Below are 26,809 nucleotides of genomic sequence, written 5' to 3'. Positions count from 1 at the left end.
ATATAATGTATTGTAGCATTTATTTTGTACAGTCATTGTAATATATAATCCCTTTCCCCCATTTTGAGTCTCGTGTGGTGTCTGGAAAACCATCTCACACTGGGCTGAGATGAGGGAGGGGGTTTGGAGTAGGGAATTGGATTTTGGGGTTCTCAAACCATGACACAGTGGAAGGCTTAGATAAAGTTTATTAGAGAAGCCCTCTCGTTGAGCTACCAGGTGCAGAAAGGACCCCCTTGCTTTCTAAACTCCTTCTCAGAGAGGAGCCTGGGTGTGGCTGGATCCAATCTCAGCCTCAGATTACATCTCAACGGTTTGAATTTAAGGAATTATAGAGGTGTGATTGAACTACTTTGTCCCACAGGTTTTAATGATGGAAAATCAGATATATTTATATAAAATGAATTATTTATTATGACAAATGAACAGGCAAATAAACAGAAAAATGATCTTAATCAGAATTATTTACTACACAGTATAAAAGCTAAAAACTACTAGTAGTATACTTAGTGTAAGATAGTGTCATTGTCGGGATGAGCACCACACTGGGATTTCACACAGGAAAGCCTTTATTTCATACAAACATGGCCAATTTATAGTCTCCCCTAGCCAGCGTGTTTCACCACCATGGGTGCCCTTACTACATACACATCTTAAGATTGGCTGCTTTATAGCTTCTGCAACTCAGGGTGACTCAGCAAACAGTCCAGGCTCTCTGGCTACCACAGCTGCCCCGCAGCTCCATCCTCCCTGTCCAGCTTCTCATCTTCATTGTTAACATTCCTTCACAACTTCACAGCTGCAACCACTCAAATTCAGGGCCCAAGCTGTCCACAGCTCTCAATTGCCTCCCACAGTATAGTGCACTATGGCAAAGCAATTATATTAAAGCAATTGTATCAAAGCTAGCTGTCTTGGTTTATAGACAGTGTGTCCCAGGAGGCGAGACCTCCGATGGAATAGAAACCTCTCTCTCCAAATTACAAAAATTTGAAATTATGAGGCGTTCGAGTAAACTGTAGAAACGAATAAGTTTTACCAAAAATGGAGAACAAAACAACAACCAAACAATAACAGAGAAAATGTCACCCAAAAATCACTCTTTCACCTCTGCACCACCAAGGCAGCAATGCAGTCTTGATGCGGTCACGTGGTTCCACTGTAGCCTGGGCAGAAATGTGGCCGTGCGAGCAACAACAATGGTGGTGGGGCAACTGCCACATGGAAGCGACAACAGTGGCGGTGGTGGTGGGAAGCTGGCAACTGCGATGGCGATTGGGCAACTGGCAAAGGCAGTGGCTGCACTGGTGGTCGAAAAGTGGTGGCAGTTGAAAGGCAGCAGCAGTTGGGCAGCTGGCAGAAGTGGTGGCTACGCCGGCGGTCAGAGGGCAACAGTGGCTGTGCCGGCAGTCGAAAAGTGGCAGAAGTGATGGCTGTGCTGGCAGGGGAAGCACTGGTATGCGGATCAGCGCTCGTGCCTGGAGCATGGGACGGGTGCCTCGACTTGGGCGACTGGCAGCGAAAGTGCAGGGGTGACGTCAGTCAGGGACCTCCCAGGTTCCGTCCCAGAAGCGAGAGAGCGAAAGTGGAACTGCTGGCCCTTTTTATTCCCCCCAGTTCCTGCAGGATTTTGTTCCAGGGATCCTGCCTCAGTTCTTGTGGGAACCTCCATCTTCTCCCCCTGCTCCTCCGTGGCCGGCACCCCAGTGTGGTGGCATGGAAAAATTCAGTAAGAAAATCTAAACCACAACACTAGCAAAAAGAAACAATCATTAAGTAAAGATAGTTGTAACTCACCACACAACGATCGTGGGCAGATCTCTCTCCTTCACTTAAGCCCTGCGGATTGACCATGAAGAGCTGTTCCTGCTTCATGGGAGAAGCTCCACACGCTTCAGAAAAGTATGTGGAAGAATCTGCCATATAAAAGTTGGACTGGGCTTTTATATTTATAAAATGTTTGATTGCCAGTTACATATCTCCAGGCCAACCAGCAGCTTATCTGTCAAATCGTGCTTAAAAAAGCGGATGTGTGTTTGCAGTTTGGTGAACCAGACTGGTTTTTAGCATAATTCAACACTAAAAGCAATACCATGGCACCACTGGTAACTCACCACAGACAACTTGCATTGTTTGCATTTCTCTGGCCGGATTTTAGGCCCAAAGCAAATAAGACCTATCAAGGCAGAGGATCCTGCTACACCTGCCAAACCTTCATTTCTGCCATTTTGGCATTTTTCAGGTAGTGCTTTGCCTTGAGATGGCAGTTGGGGGTGGGAGTGGGGTGGTTGGTTTTTTTGCATAGGTGCTAACTTTTGCTGTTGGCGGAACATTTCTGATGTTATAATCCCATTTATTTCTGATCATGGGATGCCGGTTTGTATGAAATCATTCCACATTTGTTTCATCATCATCTGTGATGTAACTCCTTTTGGTTTTGCTGGCTTTCCTTTATTCACCACCTGCACAGATCGTCCCAAAGTTACAGCCCCAATTTCCCTCAAGGTATTTGCTAGGGCACCTACATCACCCATAGCATTTGTGACTGCTGATCTAATCAAGGGTTTTAGTGAGGCAGGCGCCTCTCTCAAAAGCTGTATTTTGATACTTCTTGTTACTGCTACCCTGTGTGGCCTTCCACCCTTAAGGGGAAGGGAGTAACCAAGATTCGTAAATGCTCATGATTGAAAGGAACAACAAAAGTCAGAGGGATTGCAAAAACTCACAAAGTTTTCTTAGTAAATTACACACTTGGCATGGAAATTGGTATGTCAGGAAGAGATGAATTAAAGAGGATGAGAGAGAAAGAAAGAGAGAAAAAGATCACCAGTCCTAGTTCCAGTGTTGATCCAAGTGATGGGATATCCAGGCCCCTGGGGGCATCCCCCAGGCTTAGGGGGGGTACCTTTTTATGGATAGATTTCCCTGCCCCAAAGACAGGTTTCTCTCTTTCTACGTAAATTAGTCCACATGCACAATCCATTCTTTCAGGCCTTTCTGGAAATGGGTCGGAGGCTTCAGGGGTTTTTGGTGGTCTTGATTCCCCCCCCATGCCCACTCCTTGACCTCATTCCTGCACTTGCACTCTACTGTGTTGTGCTTATCTCCATGAACTAGAACAAGGATGTTTGTTCCAGAAAAGTGCTGCCCTACCTCTGCATGGCCCCTTCTCCAACCACATCTTGTTCTTTCTCACAGCGTGTTATTAACAAGAATCCTTGGTTATTACCAACAATCCTTGGTTGGCTCTACAGCCATCTGGCTATTGGTGTTTGAGACATACACATTAGCCCCTTATCTTTTGGGATTCTACACCCTGTCGGGATTGAATTCTGTAATCAACACACAAGCCATTGCTGTTATCAGAATGCTCCCAGGCACAGCAGAGTGAGGTAATGAGCAGCATAGCACTACAGGAGCAGTGAAAGCGAAAAGTGACCACTAACGAGTACTAGACTCTAATATATAGTCAGGTAAGCAAGCCCACTGCAAGCGCAGGAACCTGCTCATGACTAGCTAAACTGCAATAACAGCTATAAATTCTGTCTAGTACATCCCAATCAAATCTGTCATTATCTTGAACCCCTTATGCCCTTACAATGGGTGCCAAAAAGGGCTGTTGTGGTGGAGCTACTTTTATAATTTTAACATGTTATTAAACATTAATCCTATTAATATTTCATCAAATAAAATTAGCTTGAAGGGCTAATAATCTACCTTATTGCTCTATTTCTATAATACCCCTCTGTCTACCTTATTTGGTTTAAGTTGGGTGTTCTTTTAGGCTGCTTTGTAGTTATTGATCATGTGAAGAGTAAACACCTGTGAACATCACTTTTTCTAAAGAGTAGTGGGAGAAATCATCTTATGGTAAAATGCAGCATCATTCTGCATACTGACAAGCAGCAGATCAAGGAGGGAATCTTTCTGAGTCGGCTCCCTTAGGACCTGTTCCATAAAGTTGTCATTCAGATTTTTTAGGAATCTTCTGATCTGGGTTGTACCAGCTGTGTGATGCTCCCAGTTAATTTCTGGGAAGTTGAAGTCCCCCATAAGGACAAGGACAGTTGATTTGGTGGTATCCCTTAGTTCCTCAAAGAATAATTCATCAACGTTGTCATCCTGGCTGGGAGGTCTATAGCAGACTCCCACGGTAACATCTGCATTATTTGTTTGCCCCTTGATTCTTACCCAGAGGCTCCCAACTGTGCCGTTGCCAACTGTGAGCTCCAGACATTCTAACCCTTCTATTACATAGTGTCACCCCTCTGCCTCTTCTGCCCTGCCCATCCCTCCTGAAGAGCCTGTAACCATCCAACAGGGCACTCCAGTCACAGGTCTCATCCCACCAGGTTTTACTTATGCCAATTACACCAAATCTCTGTGACTGGGCCAAAGCTTTGAACTCCTCTTGTTTGTTCCTCACGCTGTGGCATTAGTGTAGAAACATTTCAGGCGTGATCCATTGTAGACAACACCTCTTGAGGCAGATTGAGGGATTCCATATATGCTGGTTTCTTCAAGTTTTGGCACACCATCCCATCGCTTATCACCAGCAAGCCTGATTTTGTCCCTTTCCCCCTTCCAAGCCAGTTTAAAGCTCTATCAACGAACCCTGCTGACTCCTGTGCTAGAACTTTTTCCCCTCTGAAATAGGTGCATCCTATCAGGTGTCTGTAGACCAGACGTTGAGTAGATCATCCCATGGTCAAAAAACCCCAAATATTTTTGATTACACCAACCTCCGAGCCACTCATTGACCTGATGGATCTGTCTATTCTTATCAATATTATTCTGTGTTACTGAAAGGGTCAAGGAAATCACTACCTGTGCTCCTGATCCCTCTACCAATCGTTCCAGGGCCCTGAAGTCTTTTTTGCTTGCCCTTGGACTTCTCTTTATTATTTTGTCACTGCCAGTTTGAGAACCAATAACAGATAGTAATCAGAGGGCCTTAATAGACTGGAGAGTTTTCCAGTAATGTCCCTTACCCAAGCCCCTGGGAGACATAGTCATGCTGCAAGACTTCTGAGGGTTAGATTTAAGGTTTGTTCCTACATATCCAGTTCATCTTCTAATGATAGAATTGTGGGAGAAATTAGAGTAGAAGAAATGACATGCCATCTGGTTTTCTACCAGATAATGGGGATAATGTGGAATTCTTACATCTTAACTATGGTATTTCTTGACCTTGTTTCTTGCAGTTGGTAAACATGAATTAACTGGGCATAAAGTTGCAGTGAAGATCCTAAATCGACAGAAGATTCGCAGCCTTGATGTTGTAGGAAAAATCCGCAGGGAGATCCAGAACCTCAAACTCTTCAGACATCCTCATATAATTAAGCTGTAAGTTTTGCTTGCTATAATCAAATCTATTTAAACAGTAATCCCTTGCTCTCACTGATCTGAAACATGTTTAAAGAGCAATGTTATTAGCAGTATATTTTTAGGAAAGTAACCAGTTTTCAACTATGTAACCATTTTTGGTGTACTTTGTAATGGATTTTCACAAAACTGATTTTTCTGCAGGGCAGAGGTCTTCCATTAGATCTTGACTTACAAATTCTTTGGGCAGGTATATAGAAGGTAGCAGCTTATAGTAACATCCATCTCAGTTTTTTTAGCTGCTGCTTCCATTTTCTTTTTTCTGGTTATGTTTGATCTTTCTTTCTGCTTAGAAACTGACTTCAGAACAAGATTGTAAAGGGTAGTTCTATAGTAAATTTATTGTATTTTCTTTACTCAAAATATTTTTAGTGATGTGTTGGTCAGTGCCCTGTTTTTCCTATGTAGATGATGCTCTGCAAGGTTTTTCTGAAAGATGTGCAGTCTGTTAAATGCAATCTCATATTTCAGAGGTCTTCAATATAGTTGTTACCGCTTAACTAAATAAATCTGATATTTACAGTGTACCTATTTACATCTGTTTGATCAGTAGCTCATCAGCAGAGTTTAGAGTACAATTAAATATGTCCCAGAGTAGACGCCTTGTATCTGGTCTGAGGAAATAAACTATAAATGCTATTGACTTTTTTACTTTTCCTATAAAGTCAACCTGCACATCTAGCAGGGCACATCTAGAATGTGGGTGACTTTCGCTGTTAATTGTGGTGTTGGAGTTTAGGTTTTCTTTATTGTCAGAGTCTTTTCTTAAGACCGTGCTTTCACTGACATATGCCATCCCTATGCACTCATTTGGCAACAGCATTTATACTGGAGCTAAATTGGATTGTGTCAGATCACACTGACTTCTTCAGTGGGTCAGTTTTCAGAAGACTATTGAGCTGATTTGTCTGGCTGCAGAGCTGCTAGTGCTGCCAGTTAGAATTCATGAATGAGTCCAAAGTACATACCTGTAGCTAAAACAAAATAGGAAGTATTAGCGTACCAATTGAGATATTTGGGGTGGAACAGGAATGTGTGCTTCTGGTGCTGCTGAACCTTTAAGTCAGCTTAACAGGTTTTAGGTTGCAATTTCTTTCTCGGGGAATTATGGGACGAATTTTCACTTCTGCATGTTGAGTGAAAGGACAAGATGAAGGAGATGATGGAAAAATTGATGGATCGCTAACTTTTTAGTTGTTCAGCCTACATTTCCAAAACAGAAGGGTTATTAACCTGAATGTAAATAGCATTTGAGTTATAATTGATACTGTTGTGTAGGTAGACTTGCTGGTGACTTTGGATCATGCTGCTTGTGCTATTAGCTGGATTGGGAAACTGCTAGGTAGCAACTCAAGATATTTGGCATAAAGGTAATCAGATTATTTCAGCTGAATATTACAAATTAGACAATGTCTAATTTGGAACATTGTGCTTTATTAAAATTTTCATACAATGCTTTAACAATATATACAGTTGCAAGTCTGTCTCAATAAGATTTTCTTTTTATACCATACTTTAAATAAAAACCTTTGGAGCATCTCCTTTTGTGGTTTTTGACCTCTAGCAATATAATGCATCTTATTTTCCTATATAAATTACCTCTTTGTGCATTCTGTTCATCTGTGCTGTGTGGTTTGATGACCTTACTTATATTATAGATATGTAACTATTTCACTACCTACTTTTCCATAACTAGAAAAATGAACTGACTATAGAGAAGCATGATTGAGTCTTCCAAGATGCTGAAAACATGAGGTGCAGAATGACTCGTTCTTTTCAGTGATGCTAAGAGGTTTATCTTCCAACATTGTTCATTATCTCACCATCCAGAGGATGGAAAATCACTGTGAAGATCTAAAATATAAACTGTTGCTCATGTTTGCCTGAAGCTTGGTGATTTCACAACTATGGGAAAGGTCATTAACAGTAAGGGTGTTAAAAATGAGGTTGCACTGTAACTTTTGGATTATTTCTGTAGTGTCTTAGTGACAACTTCAGAATGTTCATGTCTAAATACATGACATACTTTCAACCAAGGTATTTGAGAGAAAATTAGTAAAGGTAAAGCATCTTGGACTATAAGATGTTAGGTAAAGTTAACTTTGAAAATAACCTGAATACTATTCTGAGGCAGTTACACTACGATACTAAGCTGTTTAAATAGATACATACACACACATATATATGTGCACACATACATTCACCTGAATAGACTGAACTCATTGCTGTCAAGAAAAACTTGTCTTTGTAAGCTAGTGTCTTTTTTTCCCCCTTGTCTTAAGAATCAACATTTTGAAGAACATTTCAGTTCTGTAGTGTGTGTGAATTCAATTATTTTTTTACGATTGGGATATTTGTATGCTTAAGTGTAGTACCTTGGAACATTCATTTTCATCCAATTGCTACCTCCTGTCTTCTTAATATAGTATCTGAATTTTTGACTGAAGGTTTACCAGTGTGCATTTTCTTGTTATGTTAAAAATTGATCACTTCTGACTGCTGTAAGGGGGGAAAAATTAAACAACCTTTAGGTAAGGATATGTAAAAAACATATCAATCTCTTAAGTGGGGAGTTTGAACATAACCTAGTTTTTTCAAAACCTCAAAACTAACCTTAAAGTATAGTGATAAAAATATAATAACCAGGGTGTTAATACTCTTAAATACTAATGACAAATTTAGGTCTCTTTGTAAAAGATAATTGCTCATCATCATGAATATTTTTTCAGTTCTTGAAGCACACTTTTTTTATTTATGACAAGGCAAGGTTTTTTTGCTTGTTGAAGGGGGTGTGCTTTTGAGACACTAGCAAAGTCCTTTTGAATTCCTTCCTCACTGCACTAAAATGTCTGTGAGGCAGTACTGTATATGGCTTCACAGAAACAATTTGGACTGAGAATAGTCCTCTGAAAGTACAAAGACCCATCTTCCTGGTGGGAAATACAAATTCCCTGCTAGTCTTGGCAATGATGGCATCACATAGTAAAAGGAGAGGAAATAGCTTCTGAAAAATATTATCATTCCAGTAGCTGTAAATGAGCTGTTAATTTTTTTTAAATATACTTTTATCTGACTCTTTGCACAACTTTGCTTTTAACTAAATGTAACTAGCTACTTTAACTGAGTGCACAGACTAACAGATACTTATTCTTATCAGGTACCAGGTCATCAGTACACCAACTGACATTTTCATGGTGATGGAATATGTTTCAGGAGGAGAACTGTTTGATTATATCTGTAAAAATGGAAGGGTAAGAAGTAGTCCAACTCTACAAATCAATGACTTGCATTCTGTTATTGCTTTTGCAACCTTCCTGTTAAATGAAGGTTTGTTTCTTATGTATTCAGCATTAATTTTGCGGTTAGCAATTAAAATATACTTTATGACTACATCTTGTTTTGAAACTAAAAACAGTTCTATGTTAACATGTTTCAGATCTTTATGTATGATTTTGTAGCATTTTTCCACTCTACTGAAAAATAAATGATACTGATATGTTAATTTACAATTACTGTGTACAAACTGGATTTGTGACAGGTACAAACAAAATGATGTAAGCTATGAAGCTTTCTGCTATAAGTACTGATCATCTGCTGTATAAAGTATCAAAACTATAAATGATAACTTTCAGTCATGGGAAGGTTTCCTTTAATTCATATAGAGGAAAACCAAGTTATCCCTCCACTGTCTCAAAATTGTTTAAAACCTTTGTTTGTCTTAGCTTGATGAGAAGGAAAGTAGACGTCTGTTCCAACAAATCCTTTCTGGTGTGGATTACTGTCACAGGCATATGGTAGTACATAGAGATCTGAAGCCTGAAAATGTGCTGCTTGATGCACACATGAATGCCAAGATAGCTGACTTTGGTAAGCATTGCTATTTTATATCTGATCACATTTCTGTTTTTATTTAGATCCTGTTAATTACTATGGGAAATAATAAAGTGTGTATATTTGAATATCCTGGTGGTAGGACATAATACAAGAAAATCTCAATGTAAACCAAAATTATGTTCTTGCACGTGTCAAATTTATTTTCCTTTAAAACTTTCTCTTCAAGTCGGGTATTTTCTGTGACTGGGTGAAGTTGTGAACTGTCTTGTTTGGTCTTGCTTAATATTTTCTCAAATAATTCTAAATAGACTTAGTTCCCCACCTTGCTACTTCAAAACTGACTCTCATATTGTCTGTTTCTTTATCTGTAAAATGCAGATGCTTAGCTCTCTTGTAAGTACAGTGCAAGGAAAGTTCATCATATTTAAGAGCCACATTGCTCTAGTAAAATACACTACTTCTCATGAGAAACTGCTCTAAATTCACTTTGAAAACTCAAAAGATGTGATTGAAAAGTGTAATTAAAACATAAAAGGTAACATAACAATTTTGCAAACTCCTGTGCTTTTAGCTATATAGCTGCCTAACTAATGAGAAAGCTTAATTGTTTATACTAGCTGTTTAACACAGCTACTGCAAAGACTGGTAGCTAGTTCTTCGAACTGTCTGAATCGGGAAACCTGACCATATAAGCATAGTAAGGTATTCATACTCTTGTAGGTATAGTAGAAAATACTTGCCCTTGTAAAGCACTTGGAGGTCTCTGAAAGATGCTAGGTAATGCTGAGTCTTCTAAATATATTTTAAAAGGATAGTGTTCAAGTATATGAGTGCAAGTATGAAAACTAGCCAAACTGTGTTCTTTCGTATTCTTCCCCCCCAGTAAAAGGGCATAATTTCTGTCTGAGTTCTCTGACCTGTACTGATTTTGATTATGCAGCCCTCACGGAGGAAACTAGAAGATATTTTCCACAGCTATTCTAGAAGTGGTAATTCTTTACTGATCATAGGATATGCTAAAGGCTGGTGGATGAGGATGGCCTAGTTCTAAAGGCTATACTTACACTATAGCTTGATTTTTAAACTGCAGTGTTTCAAAAACCTGTTGAAGCAGTGTCGGTGTCTAAATTGTGGTGAAGCTGTATGCACTCCTCAGTTCCCTTATTCTATATAACCTCTTAAACAATTTTAGACAATTCTGTGGTAGCATCTTCCACTTTGGCATTTAGAAGTGAATATGGTTTTTAAGACGCTTTCTTGTTAATGACCAAAATCCTATGTTGCTATGCTCCTCTCTCCCTTAGAGCAGCTTTGTTCTCTATCATGCTTGTGTAATCGAGAATGGGTTGGTTTTTGTCTTGGAATTAATATGTTTTAGAACATTCCTAGGTTGTGTGCAATAACGGATTGATGTTACTCAAGTTTCTGGTAAACTAAATGCACGATCATGTAGCATTCTCATATAAAAATCTCAATAATTCCAAACAATGCTGCCTTCTTACTGAGATAAATTAGTTAACTTTCTAATTTGAATTACTAGTAATTTGTTCTAGGTGGTATATGCAGTGTGAATTACTTTGCTCTCTGAATCTTTAGTAGTTACTCTTATATACTTTCAGGTCTATCAAATATGATGTCAGATGGAGAATTTTTAAGAACAAGCTGTGGTTCCCCTAACTATGCTGCACCAGAAGTAATTTCAGGAAGGTAGTTTCTTTTCTATTGGATGCATATGTGCACGTACTTCAGTCATTTTGCTGCTTAATTCTAAAGGCTTCAAAACTAGTGCAATTCACAAGCTTGATGCTAAGAAACTGTGGACTGAACTCTTAATTGCCTTGATAATTTTTCATAAACATTTAGAACTTCAATGAACTATCTTTGAATAGTTTTTGTAAGGTGGAGGTCGTGTGTGATGTCCCAAATCCAGTGTGTGCAGTGTGCCTGAATTGGTTTAAAAATCTCATTTACAGCTCAGATCTTGGAAGTAGAGGTATAGATAGAAATACAGGCAAAGTCTACTGTGAAGTTGAGTAGCAGTGAAATATCTGCTGCAGAATAGATATTCAGTCTGAATTTATTCAGTGATACTGCTTTATGCTACCCACTCTAATATCTCTTGCTAATTGGAGGCCAAATGTATGTTTTATTCAGGCAGTAGCATAGAAGATGTGACAAGTTTTGCTATATGGACTTGTCTTAAACAGCCTCCAAGACTTGGAGGCTAGATGACTACATAGATTGTACTCAAACAGTGATAGTATAACATGAGCTTTCTTGGTAGCAGGTGCAAGTTTCTTTCAGTTTGCCATTGTCTTAAATTGTATCTGTGGATTATTTTTATACAATAGAGAGAAAAACTAAGTACTTCTGCCCTAGCTCTTGTTACATATTTGAAGGGGAAGGACACTAGAGTTCAAAGCATAGCACTGAAATGGTATAGTAATTGCAGATAAGTTGTCCAAAGTTCACACACTCTTAATTAACGCGATACAATGTAAGAATGTAGAAAAAAAAACCTAATTAAATGTGTTAAGCACAAATTGCTAATAGTTACCTTTTTCCCAGATTATATGCAGGTCCAGAAGTAGATATTTGGAGCAGTGGGGTTATTCTCTATGCCTTGTTATGTGGAACACTTCCATTTGATGATGATCATGTGCCGACCCTTTTTAAGAAGATATGTGATGGTATCTTTTATACCCCTCAATACCTGAATCCATCTGTATCTAGTCTTCTGAAACACATGCTGCAAGTAGATCCAATGAAGAGAGCAACAATCAGAAACATTAGGTAAAACATTAACTGATGTCTGATCACAGGATACTGGAATGGTAATTTTAGTGAAAATATGCAGAACAAAGAAATCATTCATATAGCTTGTCCCTGTTTTATAGTCTAAGATGAAAAATTCAACTTCTGGTTGTTTGACTTTAGCTCTGGCTCTGATCTCCTGTGACCAATGTAGTATCTATTGGAGGTCACAGTAAAACAAATATATATGTTACATATAAACATTCTGAGAAATTCTAGATTTAAGACTGCTAAAGCAAGCCTGTTTACCTGCAGAATGGTTTGCAAAAACTGTATTGACTTCTCTGGGCAAGAAAATTATTTGCTGTTAAGAACTGCTGCTTTGTACTGTAAATGTCTGAGGAGAAGTTATGACTCTTTAACCTGATAACTATCACTTTTATTCATATTTCTGCAGACTCAGCAAAATAATCTGAGACTGAATATTCCATGTATAAGATGGCATTCTATTCTAGCTTCAAAACCCTGACATGAACCTGTGCATGAGTGACAATTAGTATGTAGAAAACTGACAAGTTTAAGCTTGTAGCTACAGAAAACCATCATGGACTCCAGATTTCAAGATAGGATTCTGGAGGGGGTGACCACTTTGACAAATGCACAGTGGGTAGAATTAAAAAAAACAGGTAGCTTATAAAGCTGTCCTTCATGCAGTAGCATAGTTAGGTTTTCCTGTTTTCTTTGTAAGAAACTCTAAGGAGAGAACTCTGAAATACTACCTTAGTGAAAATGCTTCCTCTTTTAGGGTTCGAAGTTAGCAAGTTAGCAATGTTCATGTTCTTTCAGTAAAATAAAAAATGTGTTACATATATCCCTTACTACTTTATTACAATGGGAAGTACTTTCATAGAATCATAGAATGTTAAAGGGTTAGAAGGGACCTTAAAGATCATCTAGTCCCAACCCCCCTGCCATGGGCAGGGACACCTCCTACTAGACCAGGTTGCTCAAGGCCTTATCCAACCTGGCCTTGAGCACTGTCAGGGTTGGGGCACCCACCACCTCCCTGGGCAACCTGTTCCAGTGTCTCGCCACCCTCATAGTAAAGAATTTCTTCCTAATATATAACCTAAATTTCTCCTCTTTCAATTTGTACCCATTACTCCTTGTCCTGTCACTACAGTTCTTGATGAAGAGTCCCTCTCTGGCTACCCTGTAGGCCCCTTCAGATACTGGAAGGTTGCTATGAGGTCTCAGGCAGCCTTCTTTTCTCCAGTCTGAACAACCCCAACTCTCTCAGACTGTCTTCATAGGGGAGGTGCTCCAGTCCTCTTATCATCTTCGTGGTCTCCTATGGACTTATTCCAACAGTTCCATGTCCTTCTTATGTTGGGGGCACCAGAACTTTACGCAGTGCTCCAGGTGGAGTCTCACGTGAGTCCTTCTCCGCAGGGCTGTTCTCAATCCCTTCTCCACCCAACCTGTAGGTGTGTCTGGGATTGCCACACCCCAGGTGTAGGACCTTGCACTTGGCTTTGTTGAACTTCATGAGGTTTGCATCAGCCCACCTCTCAAGCCTGTCAAGTTCTCTCTGGATGGCCCATCCCTTCTCTCTAGCATGTCAACTGCACCACACAGCTTGGTGTCATCAGTGAACTTGCTGAGGGTGCCCTCGATCCCGCTGTCCATGTTGCTGACAAAGATGTTGAACAGTATTGACCCCAGTACCAACCCCTGAGGGACACCACTCATCACTGGTCTCCACATGGACAACAAGCCGTTGAGCACAACTCTTTACGTGCGGCCATCCAACCAGTTCTTTATCCACCAAGTGGTTCATCCATCAAATCCATGTCTCTCCAATTTGGAGACAAGGATGTTGTGCAGGACAGTGTCAAATGCTTTGCACAAGTCCAGGTAGACGATGTCAGTTGCTCTGCCCCATCCACCAGTGCTGTAGCCCCATCATAGAAGGTCACCAAATTTGTCAGGTATGATTTCCCCTTTGTAAAGCCATGTTGGCTGTTACCAATCACCTCTTTGTTTTCCATGTGCCTTAGCATAGTTTCCAGGAGAATGTGCTCCATGATCTTGCCTGGCACAGAGGTGACACTGACTGGTCTGTAGTTCCCTGGATCTTCCACTTTCCCCTTTCTAAAAATGGAGGTTATATTTCCCTTTTTCCAGTCCTCGGGAACTTCACCTGACTACCACCATTTTTCAAAAACAATGGATAGTGGCTTAGCAACTTCGTCTACCAGCTCCCTCAGGACCCGTGGATGGTTCTCATTGGGTCCCATGGACTTGGGAACATTCAGGTTCCTTAAATGGTCTTGAACCTGATACTCTCCTACAGTAGGCTCAGGGTCTTTATTCTCCTAGTCCCTGCATTTGCCTTTCCTGACTTGAGCAGTGTGGCTGGAGCACTTGCCGTTGAAGACTGAGGCATAGAAGTCATTGAGAAGACTGACAGAAATCAAAGCACTGAGAACTAAACACTGTAAAACTTAAGCTAAGTTCCTATCCACTCATCTAAGTCATGTTAAATAAGTCTGAAAGAGAAGTGATGTGAAAAAAGATGTTGAAAGTTGTTGACTACAGAGCATGGCTGGACTTTGAATCCTAAACAATTTTGTCCTGTTAACTATGAGACATCATCTCAGTTTAAAGGATAAACTTTTGAGTTTAATCGAATACCTTAATTTTTCTAGGGGTGTGTGTACACAAAGGAAGAGGCCCACTGCAACAAATAGTAACAAAATACTCATTTATTCAGCTAGAACTGTGCTTTATAGTCGTATGGGAAAAGTTTTTTTTTACTTCCAAATTAACTGCTTGCTTATGATGAAAGTACATTTTGCTCAATGCACTTGTGCTGAGGCATGTTCTCAGGCTCATACTGACTAGAGCTTGATCAATATAACTGCTCTTAAATCTGTAGCAAGTCATTATGCTATAGAGTAGGATACTTTTAAAATTAGCGTCATGCTATATCCTTTGACTAGTTAAGCAACTTACTCTAGGCACACAAAACTACTTTATTTTTTTTCTGTGTGATTGGGCAACCTAAGTATTTGGTCCCTTCTGTATATTTCCTTTTCCCTCTTAGCCCATGGATACACTAGTAAAGAGGTACAGATTGACTCTTCCATAGCTTTCCCTCTACTCTTTAAGGCTTGAAGAGAGAGCAGGGGGGTTTCTGAATGAAAAAATGATAGGCAACTTGTTGGGGGTAGAGAGTGTGGACTTCAATGTTCAAACATTACCAAAGAAACTATTCAGTGTCAAGATTTCTTTAATTTGTTATGTATGTACTTGGGGAGGGACAACTTGATTGGATAGCATACAGATTTCAGTTGAAAATATCTCAAAACTAAAATAGCAAAGTAGTAAAAAGAAAAACAAACCACAAACCCAATGCCAAAAGAACAACTATTTATATAAAAAGGTGGTTGACTTACACAAAGATATTATTGGAGATCAGGTAGTTGAAACCCTTAGAGGAAAGAGGCATTTTTCAGTCTCCTGCAAAATGTCTAGCAAAATCTTGTGAAGGAGATAATTACTTTTCATTATGTACTGTTGTGCTGCACAGAAGGGGACTTGGACTGACAACTGTTGATCTTTTTTGTATAGATGAAGAATAATTTTATTTTTTAAATTATTTAATACTAAAAAGGCTTACTGTACATATATATACTCAGACTTTTTTTTTAAATCTAGAGAACATGAATGGTTTAAGCAGGACCTTCCCAAATACCTGTTTCCTGAAGACCCCTCATATAGTTCTACCATGATTGATGATGAAGCCTTAAAAGAAGTGTGTGAGAAGTTTGAATGCACTGAAGAGGAAGTGCTAAGTTGTCTATACAGCCAAAATCATCAGGACCCTTTAGTGGTTGCTTATCACCTCATTATAGATAATAGAAGAATAATGAATGAGGCCAAAGACTTCTACTTGGCTACAAGCCCACTGGATTCTTTTCTTGATGATCACAATCTGTCTCGACCTCATCCTGAAAGAGTGCCATTCTTAGTAGCTGAAGCACCACGTCCCCGCCATACTCTTGATGAGTTGAATCCACAGAAGTCAAAACACCAAGGTGTAAGAAAAGCGAAGTGGCACTTGGGAATACGGAGTCAGAGTCGACCAAATGATATCATGGCTGAAGTTTGTCGAGCAATTAAACAACTGGATTATGAATGGAAGGTAAAGAATAAAGGGTCTTTACAGCAGACATCAGAAAATTTTTGAGCTGTGTAACTACATAGCCTAGAAGTCTGAAACTGCTCTCCTGTGCTGTGGAAGATAGTCCCGTGACTGTACTGACGGCTTGTGCTTGGCTGTGCAGGAAGGGTTTTGGGGGAGGCTATTTATGCTGACAGGAAAAATCTTGCTAATGTGTTTAACCTTTCTACTGGGGCTCTGGGAATGTGTTGAGTAGGATGTTTTATTTGGGGTTTTTTGGGTGTGTTTTTGTTGGTAAAAAAAAAAACAACTCTGACAGGTAAACCCGAAATCACTTGATAATACCAGTGAGTTGAAATAAGAAAAACAATGTGCAGTGCTTCTTAAGCAGTTCTAGTTACTAAGTCAAATCTCTCATGTACTAGGTTGTAAATCCATACTATTTGCGTGTTCGAAGGAAGAATCCAGTGACAAATGCATATTCCAAAATGAGTCTACAGTTGTATCAGGTGGACAGCAGGACATACTTACTGGACTTCCGTAGCATTGATGGTATGTAAGTCAATGGACTTGTAAGGGGAATAATTTTAAATGCAAACATGTCTTAACTTACTTGTTTATAAGTGATGTGTTGCCCTTTATTAATTTAAACCAAGCTAGATCTGCATTAATGTTTCTTTATTCCTTCCTGGTCTAGTGTTCCTATGATCAGATGGTTAGCTGTTTCATTCCTTAAATAATCACTTTTTAACTATATCAACTCCAGAACTGCTCCATTTTGTGTCTGCACCAGCACTAATACTGCTGATGCAAAAGGGGAAGGATTGTGGGAAGTAAGTTTTGGATCAACCTAAATTGGTTTTGCAGCCTCACCCCCAAATTTAAATGTTAATTTAGATCTTAAGTATGGGAACATGTTTTCCTAGTGAAGATAAAGCTTGGCATTTAGGCATGCAAATTTGACTTGAACTGTATGTTGCTGTACTGGGTCTGGCTGAGATGGAGCTAAATTTCTCCATAGCAGCTGGTATGGTGCTGTTTATTTTATCTGTGACTGTGTTTTTGATCTATGACTAAAACAGTGTTATGGCTATTGCTGACCAGTACTTGCATAGTAACTAGTCTTTCTGTTTTCTCACTGTGGTGCACCCAATGAGTAGGCTGGGGGTGAACAAGAAGTTGTGAGGGGACATAACCTGAAGAGCTGACCCGGCTTGATCAAAGTGGTATTCCATGCTATATGATGTCACGCTTAGCAAAAAATCTGAGTGGACGGGAGTTTGGGGAAGGTAACCATTGCTCAGAGACTGACTGTGCATTAGTCTGCTTGCAGGAGGTGGCAAGTAATTGCCTTTGCATCACTTTTTTTTTTTCTTTCTTCCTTCATCTTATTAAACTGTGTTTATCTCGCTCTATGAGTTTTCTTGCTTTTGTTCTTCCAATTCTCTTCCTCCATTGCACTAAGGTAGGGTGGAGTGAATGAAGGGCTGGCTGGGGGTTTAGCTGCCAACCAGGTCCAACCCATCAATGCTAGTAGTAGACAAAATTTGAGATGGGAATTGCATGCCTGCAGTAAGTGAAGTCTTGAAAGCAGTTGGACAGATCTGTAGAAAAAACTTTTATAGAGTGGCAGTAACACAGCATACAACTCTGTTGTGGTTTAAGCCCAGCTGGTAACTAAGGCCCACACAACCACTCCTTCACTTTCCCCAGGTAGAATAGGGGAGAGAATCAGAAGGGTAAAAGTGAGAAAACTCGTGGGTTGAGGAAAAAGACAGTTTAATAGTGAAAGCAAAAACCACATGTGCAAGCAAAGCAAAACAAGGAATTTGGTCACTACTTCCCATGGGCAGGGCAGTGTTCAACCATTTCCATCATGCATAACAGTTACTTGGGAAGACAAATGCCATCAACTCCAAACATCTCCCACTTTTTTCTTCTTCCCCCAGCTTTATATGCTGAGCATGACACCATATGGTCTGAAATATCCCTTTGGTCAGTTGGAGTCAGCTGTCCCAACTGTGTCCCCTTCCAACTCCTTGTGCACCCCCAGCCTCCTTGCTGGTGGGGCTATGTGAGGAGCAGAAAAAGCTTTGATACTGTGCAAGTCCTGCTCAGCAATAATAAAAACATCCCTGTGTTATCAGCACTGTTTCCAGCACAAATCCAAACCATAGCCCCATGCTAACTACTAGGAAGAAAATTAACTCTATCCCAGCCAAATCTGCAAGTCAGATACCTTCCTGAAAATGGAGGAGCAAATATAGACTGACCATAATGCTTGTTTAAGAGCATAGTAGACTAAAACAAATTATTTATAGCTAATGGTGTACATGATATGCCTAGGAAAGCATGTGGCATGGGAAAAGGATTCACTGGAATATGGCTGGATCATAGTATAGGATGGCTGAGGCTGAGTTTCGTGACAGTTTACCTGATCTGACTTGACACTGCAATACTTGCCTTGTCCCTTCTGACAATACAAGTGCTTGCTTAGATCTAGTAGTATTTGATACAGGGGATTAATCACTTTCCTACACTAACCTCTACTGTAGTATAAGATGAACGCCATTCCTGTTGGAGGGGAGGTGACTGCTTAAGAGCCATGAAGCTGGAGCAACTGCAGTCCTAGCCTCAACTCTTGAGGAAATACAACCCAAGGGCATGAATTTGGCATCTCTCTTCCAATAGTGAAGCTGATCTGACTTTCCCTCCATCACAGCTAACTGTTCTCTATTCCTCTTACAAATTGTAGTTTAAAGTAGCTTTAATGTGAAAACTCCTGTGTTCACTAACTTCCCCTGGAAATAACTTCATGAAAAATATGGTGAGTGCTGGTCTAAACTAGATCAGATAGTCCTGGAGCACAGTTCAGAGCACAAGAATAATTTACTTAAGGACATTTGATTCTGTGTTGCTATGTGTATAAGCTTTTATTTTGTATCAACTATATACAGTTGCAAAAACTGTTTATGTATTAATCAAAATTTAAAAAAATAATATTAGAAGCGTGAAAAGGGGAAGAAGTTTGCTGTTCCTATGACTTATTTGGTACTGATGACTAATTTTCCTCCTCCATTTGCTCCCCAGATGAAATTACTGAAGCAAAATCTGGGACTGCAACTCCACAGAGATCAGGTTCTGTGAGCAACTGTAGATCCTGTCAAAAAGATTCAGATGCTGATGCACAAGGAAAATCTGCAGATATATCCCTTACACCCTCAGTGATCTCTTCACTTGATTCTTCTAAAGGTGACTTAACTCCAAGACCAGGGAGTCATACAATAGAGTTCTTCGAGATGTGTGCAAATCTTATTAAAATACTTGCACAATAATTTTGAAAATGGGCTTATTTTTTTTACAGCAATAAGCATACCTAAATCATAGTCAGATGCTTCCAGTTTTAATCAACTTAAATTAACTAAGGTGCTGAAAAAACTAACCACAGAATGCAATTTGCAGAGGGACTGGAATGATTATAGGCAGTTATGTATATTATTTTGAATCTGGAGTGAATTCTGATTGTCTGCTGTCCAATAGCATAATACAGGTACAGGAAGTCACATGCCCTTGGGGCAGTGTTCATAACACATTAGAATTCATATAATATTTAAGTTATGCTGACCTTCTTGTTTTTTTCACTGGTAATACATACATCTAATGCACTGTAAGTAAATGTATACTTACTAGTTCAATGACTTAACTATGAATTGTTGATCATCATCTATAGTTGTGCCTCAGTTGATCAGAATTGTCAGCATCTAACAGTAATATGTTAAAACTGCTGTTTCCTCTCCCTTATTTGGCAGTAAATGATATAGGATAGGTTTAATGCATTTGTCCTGGTTTTAGCTAGGGTAGAGTTAATTTCTTCTCAGTAGGTGTTACAGTGCTCTGTTTTGGTTTCAGAATGAGAATGGTGTTGATAACACACTAACGATTTTGTTTTTGCTAAGTCATGTCATAAGTCAAGGACTTTTTTTTCCCTTGTCTCATGCCCTGCCAGTGGGAGGGAGCATAGCTGGGACAGGTGACCCAAACTGACCAAAGGGATGTCCCACACCATAGAATGTCATGACTGGTATATAAACTTGGGGGAGTTAACTGGAAGGGGCTGATCTGGGTTCAGAAGGGGGGGTTTAGCATCAGTCAGTGGGTGGTGAGCAATTGCATTGTGCATCACTTGTTTGTTTCCTTTTTATTATAATTATTATTATTTACCATAATTATTTTATTTTACTTTATTTTCAATTATTAAACTGTTCTTATCTCAACATACAAGTTTTATTTCAATTCTCCTCTCCATTCTACCAGGGTGGGGGGGACAGAGGGGGGGTTGAGCGAGGGGCTGCATGGTGCTTAATTTCTATCTGAGCTTAAACCATGACAGCATTATAATGTACTGCATTTAAGAACGGATAAATTTTATTTAATCCATGCAAATCCAACCAGGTGGAAATACATGTAGGTGCTTTGTAATGTGCTAAGAGTGAAATTCTGTGGGCTGTAAGCAGAACAATTCGGGCCACAACAGTGGTGAGAGACAATGCTGAGAAGACTTGGCACTCCGTGGACTGAAACAAAATGTGCCTCTGTGAAGGAGAACTGTCAACAGATTCCTTATCTGTGCAGATTTACTAGCTCATATCTTAGCATGGTAGCAGCACATCAGCTCCCCACTGCTACTGCAGGCTGAGAATCCTGTTCCTTATAAACACATGCTTGTAGTTAAGAGCACAGCTCTAAGGCATCTTGCATGCTATTCCAGAATCTAAAATTTTCACTGTTAAAAATATGTTCATACTTTGATACAGCTGTTTATATAATATGCTAACAGCAGGTTTAGATTAGATATTAGGAAGAATTTCTTTACTATAAGAGTGGTGAAGCACTGGAACAGGTTGCCCACAGAGGTTGTGGCTGCCCATCCCTGAAGTGTTCAAGGCCAGGTTGGATGGAGCTCTGAGCAACCTGGTCTAGTGGAAGGTGTCCCTACCCATGGCAGGGGGTTGGAACTAAATGATCTTTAAGGTCCCTTCCAACCCAAACCATTCTATGATTCTGTGATTCTATGATAATTACAGTGCATTAGCTGTTTTGCATTATTTGCCTAGGCACTGTATACATACAAGTAAATTTAATCCTAATAACAGAAAAGTAATATTACCACACACTTACAGGAGATGAAGAAATTACCAGAGTTACTAAAGCATTACTTACTGACCATTCTGTGATTCTGTATTGAACTTCTCATCCACAAACATCCACAGTCCTCCCCAGGGCTAATTCTCAATCCATTCTATGCCCAACCTTTACTTGTGCTAGGTATTCAAAGTTTTTAACAGTGTATTTCTTTTACCAGTGTCATAAATCATACTGAAGTTATGGTTTTTACAATGTTTTGGGAAGAAAATTGAACCTTAAATGTTAAAATTGTAGCTAGTACTTGTGCAAAAACATTTAATCTTTTGTAAACTGGATTTAATTATCCACAGTTCCATTTTCATCTGGCACTAATAGATGTAAACATTGTACAATAAGCTATGTCATAAAACATTTAGTTTTGCATTCAACCATGATTATTCTCTTCAAAATTTCTTCATTATCTACTTTGTTTTGAAGATTGCTCTCCTGGTTAGAGACCGGAAATCAAGGCATTACTATGAACAGTGAAACTTTGACCCTGGAAATGAATGGGAGTTATTGTCAATGTCTAACTGAAAAATGCTAGCTATAGCTATAAGAATAGTGTAATCCAGGCCAACTGGTTCCAGTTATGAATATGCACAGCACAGAATTTGATGAAACTTGAAGCTACTTAAGCCCTGGAGCTCCTATAACTGTTCTGAACTGGGAGATGTTGTGGTCTGCCTAGTATGTAGGTACAAGTTACAACTTCAATTCTTTATCCTCAAGTGTCACACACTGTCCCTCTAATGCACAACTGTATTACTGTATCTCAAAGTGGAAGATTTCTGTTAAAGAAAACTTTGGATTTAAACTCCTGAGATTGAGATGTCAACATGAGACCAACTGCAAATCCTATTTAAGTGGAGGTTTGTGTTTCGTGGAGTTTAATACTGCACTCGTACCATATAACAAATGCACAGATTTTTTTTTTTGCAGTAATTCCTCATCTGGAACTGCTTTGGAATCACTGAAAGAGTTTCCTGTGTATGTTAAAGTAAATATTTGTAAATGGTATCTGGTCCTGGTTTGCAAATTTGTAATGCTGACCACAAGTGTAAGGTGTCAAGGTGCAAAAGGCTTTAATTTTTATATACTTTTTTGGCTCTCTTATGCATTAAGGCAACCATGGTTATTATTTTGTCTTGGTATGTGGAAGTTGACGTGAGTATCTGGCAAAAGTGTACTATATGCATAGCTTTATTTAAAGTAAATTTTACTGGTATGATAAATCAGTTTTGATGGACAAAAGTTTCCTGCTGGAACAGAGTTGAGGTGGGGTTTTTTTGTTTTGTTTGTTTGTTGGGGGGGGTTATACAGTGTGGGGGAGGGAGAAAGAGGGACTGACAAGCTATTTGAATCCACAGCAGTTGTCTGTTGTGTAACTTTCTTATGCTTTGTAAATCTTACTGTTGAAACTGCTTTCTTCAGATGTTCCTACTGATCTTGCAGACCATGTTTTAGTATCACACTAGTATCTACCAATAGGTTGTGAAACAAAATTTCACTGAAAAATATGCCAGGATTGTAAGGAGGCAACTTATGCAAATATACCAATTGATCTATATTCTCAAACTTTCTTCCACTGGAGCATGTTGAATTATCTTGCCTTTGTATTGTAAATTTTTTTAAAATGTGGACAAACATGATTGACCCATGTGAATTATAACTCACTAGGTAATGGTGCAATATTTTTTTTTAAATCATAGTTGTTTTGATATGAGTGTTTAATAAAAACTTGGAAATAAACTATATTTTACCAGTTGATTACTATTTTAAGATGTCCTGTTTGTTAACAAAGATGTGCCTACTACCTGTGTTGTGGGTTGGTTTGTTTGGGGGTTTTTTTCTTTCAAAGCTGAATGTCTCAAATGCTTGTTTATAACATAACAAGCCCTCAGCCCACATGGCTCCTTGTTTCCTGCCACCTCCCTGTTGATTCTGTTGGGCCTTGTTCCCAGCTGGGGTGACCTCCCTGCTGGAGGTGTCTGTCCCAGGGATGCTTTGCTTGCTGTGGAGCTGCTGTGGGGGGAACATTCCCCTGTAGACAGCCATTCAGAAAGCATTTAGGGCTGTGCAGCAGGAGGTCTGTGTGGCCGTTTCAGCTCATAGTGGTTTTGTTGTCCTAAAAGTAGGGTTCTTTCACCTGGTGTGCAAGAAGCCAATCCGCACACAGAGTCGAGTTTTTTATTATGTCTACACAAAGATGGGTACTGGGTAGTGAATCCACAAAGTTGGCACACCCTCAGTATGCCAGCTATCCATATTATACACTTCAGACAGTGAAAAATCGACATTTCCCATATGCAAAACAATCTAAAGCCATTGGCTATACATTCCTTCATCTCTGTTTAAAGATCCAGTATACAAGTATTTTACAGTGCTTGCTCTATGGGGAAGGGGCTTATGTAAGGGACAATTACAGCTGATGGGCAGATATTGTAATAGATTAATTTGTTAATGACTAAAGGTTAACACAAAGTTTAAGCAAAATTCTTTTGCTTTATCAGCAGCTTGTTACTGTGTTATCTCCTCGTTGATTTCATTTATGGTGTAATCCTGCTCTTGCTTGCTTCTCCTGTCGTGGGTCCTAGTTTCAGCTAGCTATCTACAAAGTATATTATATATGCAACAAATCCCCCCTTTGAGACTTGTTTAAAAATACTTATTTTTCTTCAAGTCTCATTTTCATGCCATTTCTTTAGCATAGTTCATTTTGTTACTCCCCTTTCTTGCTGTTCAACATCTGCTAAAAAGTTTTGCTTCATTCTTATGAGATATTTGACTAATTGTCATTCCCAAAAATCCTGCCTAGCCTTTATATATTTTGCTCCCCGTTCTTTCCTTTTTAAATCTGAGGTCATCATCATTATTTCTTGTTCTTTGTTTCCCATGGTCATTTTAGTAAAACAAAAAGAGCAACATTGACTTATAACAAAGACACAGACAAATGTTAGTATCACTATAACAATTAGTCCTATTATTCTCCTAAACCAACTCTGCAAGTCTGGTAACCAAGATGTAAGCCACTTCCATACTTCAGCAAAACCTAAGGATATATCATCACTTTGTAATTCATGTAATATTTTTACTTTCCTTATAATATTTGTTGTTATCATTTTTAGGCTTAAGCAAAAAAGTATTTTTATAGATTACCACTATAACTATAGGTAACAATATCACTAATACACAAAAGCAATAACAGTAGTCCTTGAGGACAGTTTAATTTGAGGTTTTTAATTCAAGGGGATTCCGATTCCCAGGCGCAATTCATTATATAAGGTTCTCGTGTAGTTTCATTTTTAATGGCCCCAATGCTGTCAATGTCCACTGGTGATCCAGAGGAACTATCTTCAAACTGGAATAGTGAATCCAAGAGTTAATTCCTTCTACCTTTACTGCTGTGTAGGTTGTTAAAAGTACCAAATGGGGTCCTTTCCACTTTTCCATTAATGGCTCAACCTTCCAAGTTTGAATGTAGACCAACTCTCCAGGTTCAAAATAATGCACCGGAGAGTCCAGAGGAAGTGGAACCTGCTGGTTGAGATACCTGTGCAAGGAAGATAATACCCGAAAAAGAGACAGTAAATGATTTCTCGTAATTCCCTCCCATTCTAAGTGCATTTGGTCAGTTCGATTTCCTGACAGGATATGGTTTTCCATATAATACTCTGAAGGGACTTCTTTCCTTTCTAACCTGTAGAGTTATCTTAATTCTCATCAATACAATAGGTAAAACCTCCTGTGTTTCCTGACATAATTTTGTGATTTGCCTCTTGAGAATCTGTAGGAATAAGATCTACAGCCATGACATATGCCATGAGACATGTGGTAAAAGGATTGCCATGATATATGCCATAAAATATGTGGTGAAGGGATTAATGTGAGCGTGATAGCCTACTGATGGGGGTGATAGGGTGTTGGGTGGATGCTGGATGACCCTTATCCCTGCAATTGGCCAGGTGGAAGTGATACTAAGGTGTCACAGTTCTGTTCCGCCCTTGGACAAGATCCACAGCCTTTGTAAGGTCTCTCTTTGTAACTCTTGATATTTTTAATTTACATATAAAGTGTCTGCCCTCCCCCATTTATGATGACAGTAACAGGATATTTGACTACAGTCTTACCTCCACTTCACCCAAGAATGAAAATATGACTACCTTGCAGACAAGTTGATGGGCTTTCTCCTCTCTTCTCCCCAAAGCAGAGATGCTTCTTTGGTAAGATTTGTACATCCGACTGCATCAGAGTATACCTGGGAACACTTGAACATAGCGCTATACACCTATATTTTGTAGGTCTAGTCCATTTATCACCATCAATCTAAGAAGAATCTATAATCTGTTGCTTCAATAAACCATGCTATTTGTGAATCTGTGATCATGGAAGATCTTATTGAGCACTACCAGACTTCTTCTAGTGTTGAATCAGTATACCACACTATTGCTGAATCTGTGATCGAGAATGAGACCAGACTTGCAGTGTAAACCACACTATTTGTGCATTTGGAATCTTATTGAACGAGAGCAGACTTACAGTGCTTATTGGTTCTAATCAGAAATTAAGCCCAACCACACCCAGACCCTCTGATATCTGAGGAACAACTAGAATGCAAGGGGGTTATTTTCTGCTCAACAGAGTGATTCATTCTATCTTTCCGCTTGACTGCAGTCTCCAGGGAGTGTGCAAATCCCATTTCATTCAGAGAAATTTTTATACTCCCTGAACTGCCTCTGAAACAAAATGGGGTCCATTATCTGAGGATAAACCTTTGGGGATCCCAAACCTAGGAATTATTTCCTTTAGCAGAATTTTAAACAACTTCTCTAACTCAATTGTTATGATGTGGGAAAACCTCTGGCCATCCTGAGAAGGTATGCACTAAAATGAACAGATATTTATAATGTCCACATTTTGCTAACTCAGAGAAATCTATTTGCCAATACTCCCCAGGAGTTATTCGGTGGGAAACGACTGGATGGTAGGCCTTGAATTTGAGCAGTTGCAGCTCTGAAGTTGCAAAGGAATGTAAACAACTCAAAGGAAATATTTACTACAATGCGGGATGGAGCAAACGTAATGCAGCCAAGACCAAAGGTCACCAATCAAAATGTGTATAGTGTCACCAATGAAAGTATGTAGTGTCTTCTATGTTACCAATGAAAGTATGTACAGTGTTTTATGTTTGAGACTTTTAACCAATTATGTTGTAGCATGATAGTATACAAAGAGTATAAAAGAAACATTTGAGAGCAATAAAGTAGCTGTGTGCCTTTCCCTGCTATCTGAGCGCATTCTTGGTCGTCGTCAATTGGTGACCCCGATGTGATTTACTGGGCAGAAGATTTACTGCAAGGAGAATTCCTTGCATAAGACTGCGGACCTTAGAGCGGTGATAGAGAAGATTTATTGCAGAAGATTTACCGCGGACCTTAGAGCAGTAGCAAGGGGATTTGTCAC

At 39.3% G+C, this 26,809-nt stretch overlaps 1 protein-coding gene across 1 annotated transcript in view; it reads left to right on the top strand.

The window, feature by feature from the left end:
- LOC113960424 (5'-AMP-activated protein kinase catalytic subunit alpha-1-like) overlaps positions 1-19,497 on the top strand; it is a 28,689-nt gene extending 9,192 nt beyond the window's left edge. The window contains exons 2-9 of the mRNA XM_027669987.1: positions 5,205-5,346; positions 8,543-8,636; positions 9,108-9,252; positions 10,839-10,926; positions 11,788-12,012; positions 15,697-16,183; positions 16,588-16,714; positions 19,253-19,497. Coding sequence (XP_027525788.1) covers positions 5,205-5,346; positions 8,543-8,636; positions 9,108-9,252; positions 10,839-10,926; positions 11,788-12,012; positions 15,697-16,183; positions 16,588-16,714; positions 19,253-19,497 — 1,553 coding nt within the window. The remainder of the gene's footprint in view (positions 1-5,204; positions 5,347-8,542; positions 8,637-9,107; positions 9,253-10,838; positions 10,927-11,787; positions 12,013-15,696; positions 16,184-16,587; positions 16,715-19,252) is intronic.
- Positions 19,498-26,809: the final 7,312 nt, after the last annotated feature.

The sequence above is a fragment of the Corapipo altera genome, unplaced genomic scaffold, assembly GCF_003945725.1.
Source record: "Corapipo altera isolate COAL_440 unplaced genomic scaffold, ASM394572v1 60094, whole genome shotgun sequence".
Classification (NCBI taxonomy): domain Eukaryota; kingdom Metazoa; phylum Chordata; class Aves; order Passeriformes; family Pipridae; genus Corapipo; species Corapipo altera.
This window is presented reverse-complemented; position numbering and strand designations above follow the sequence as displayed.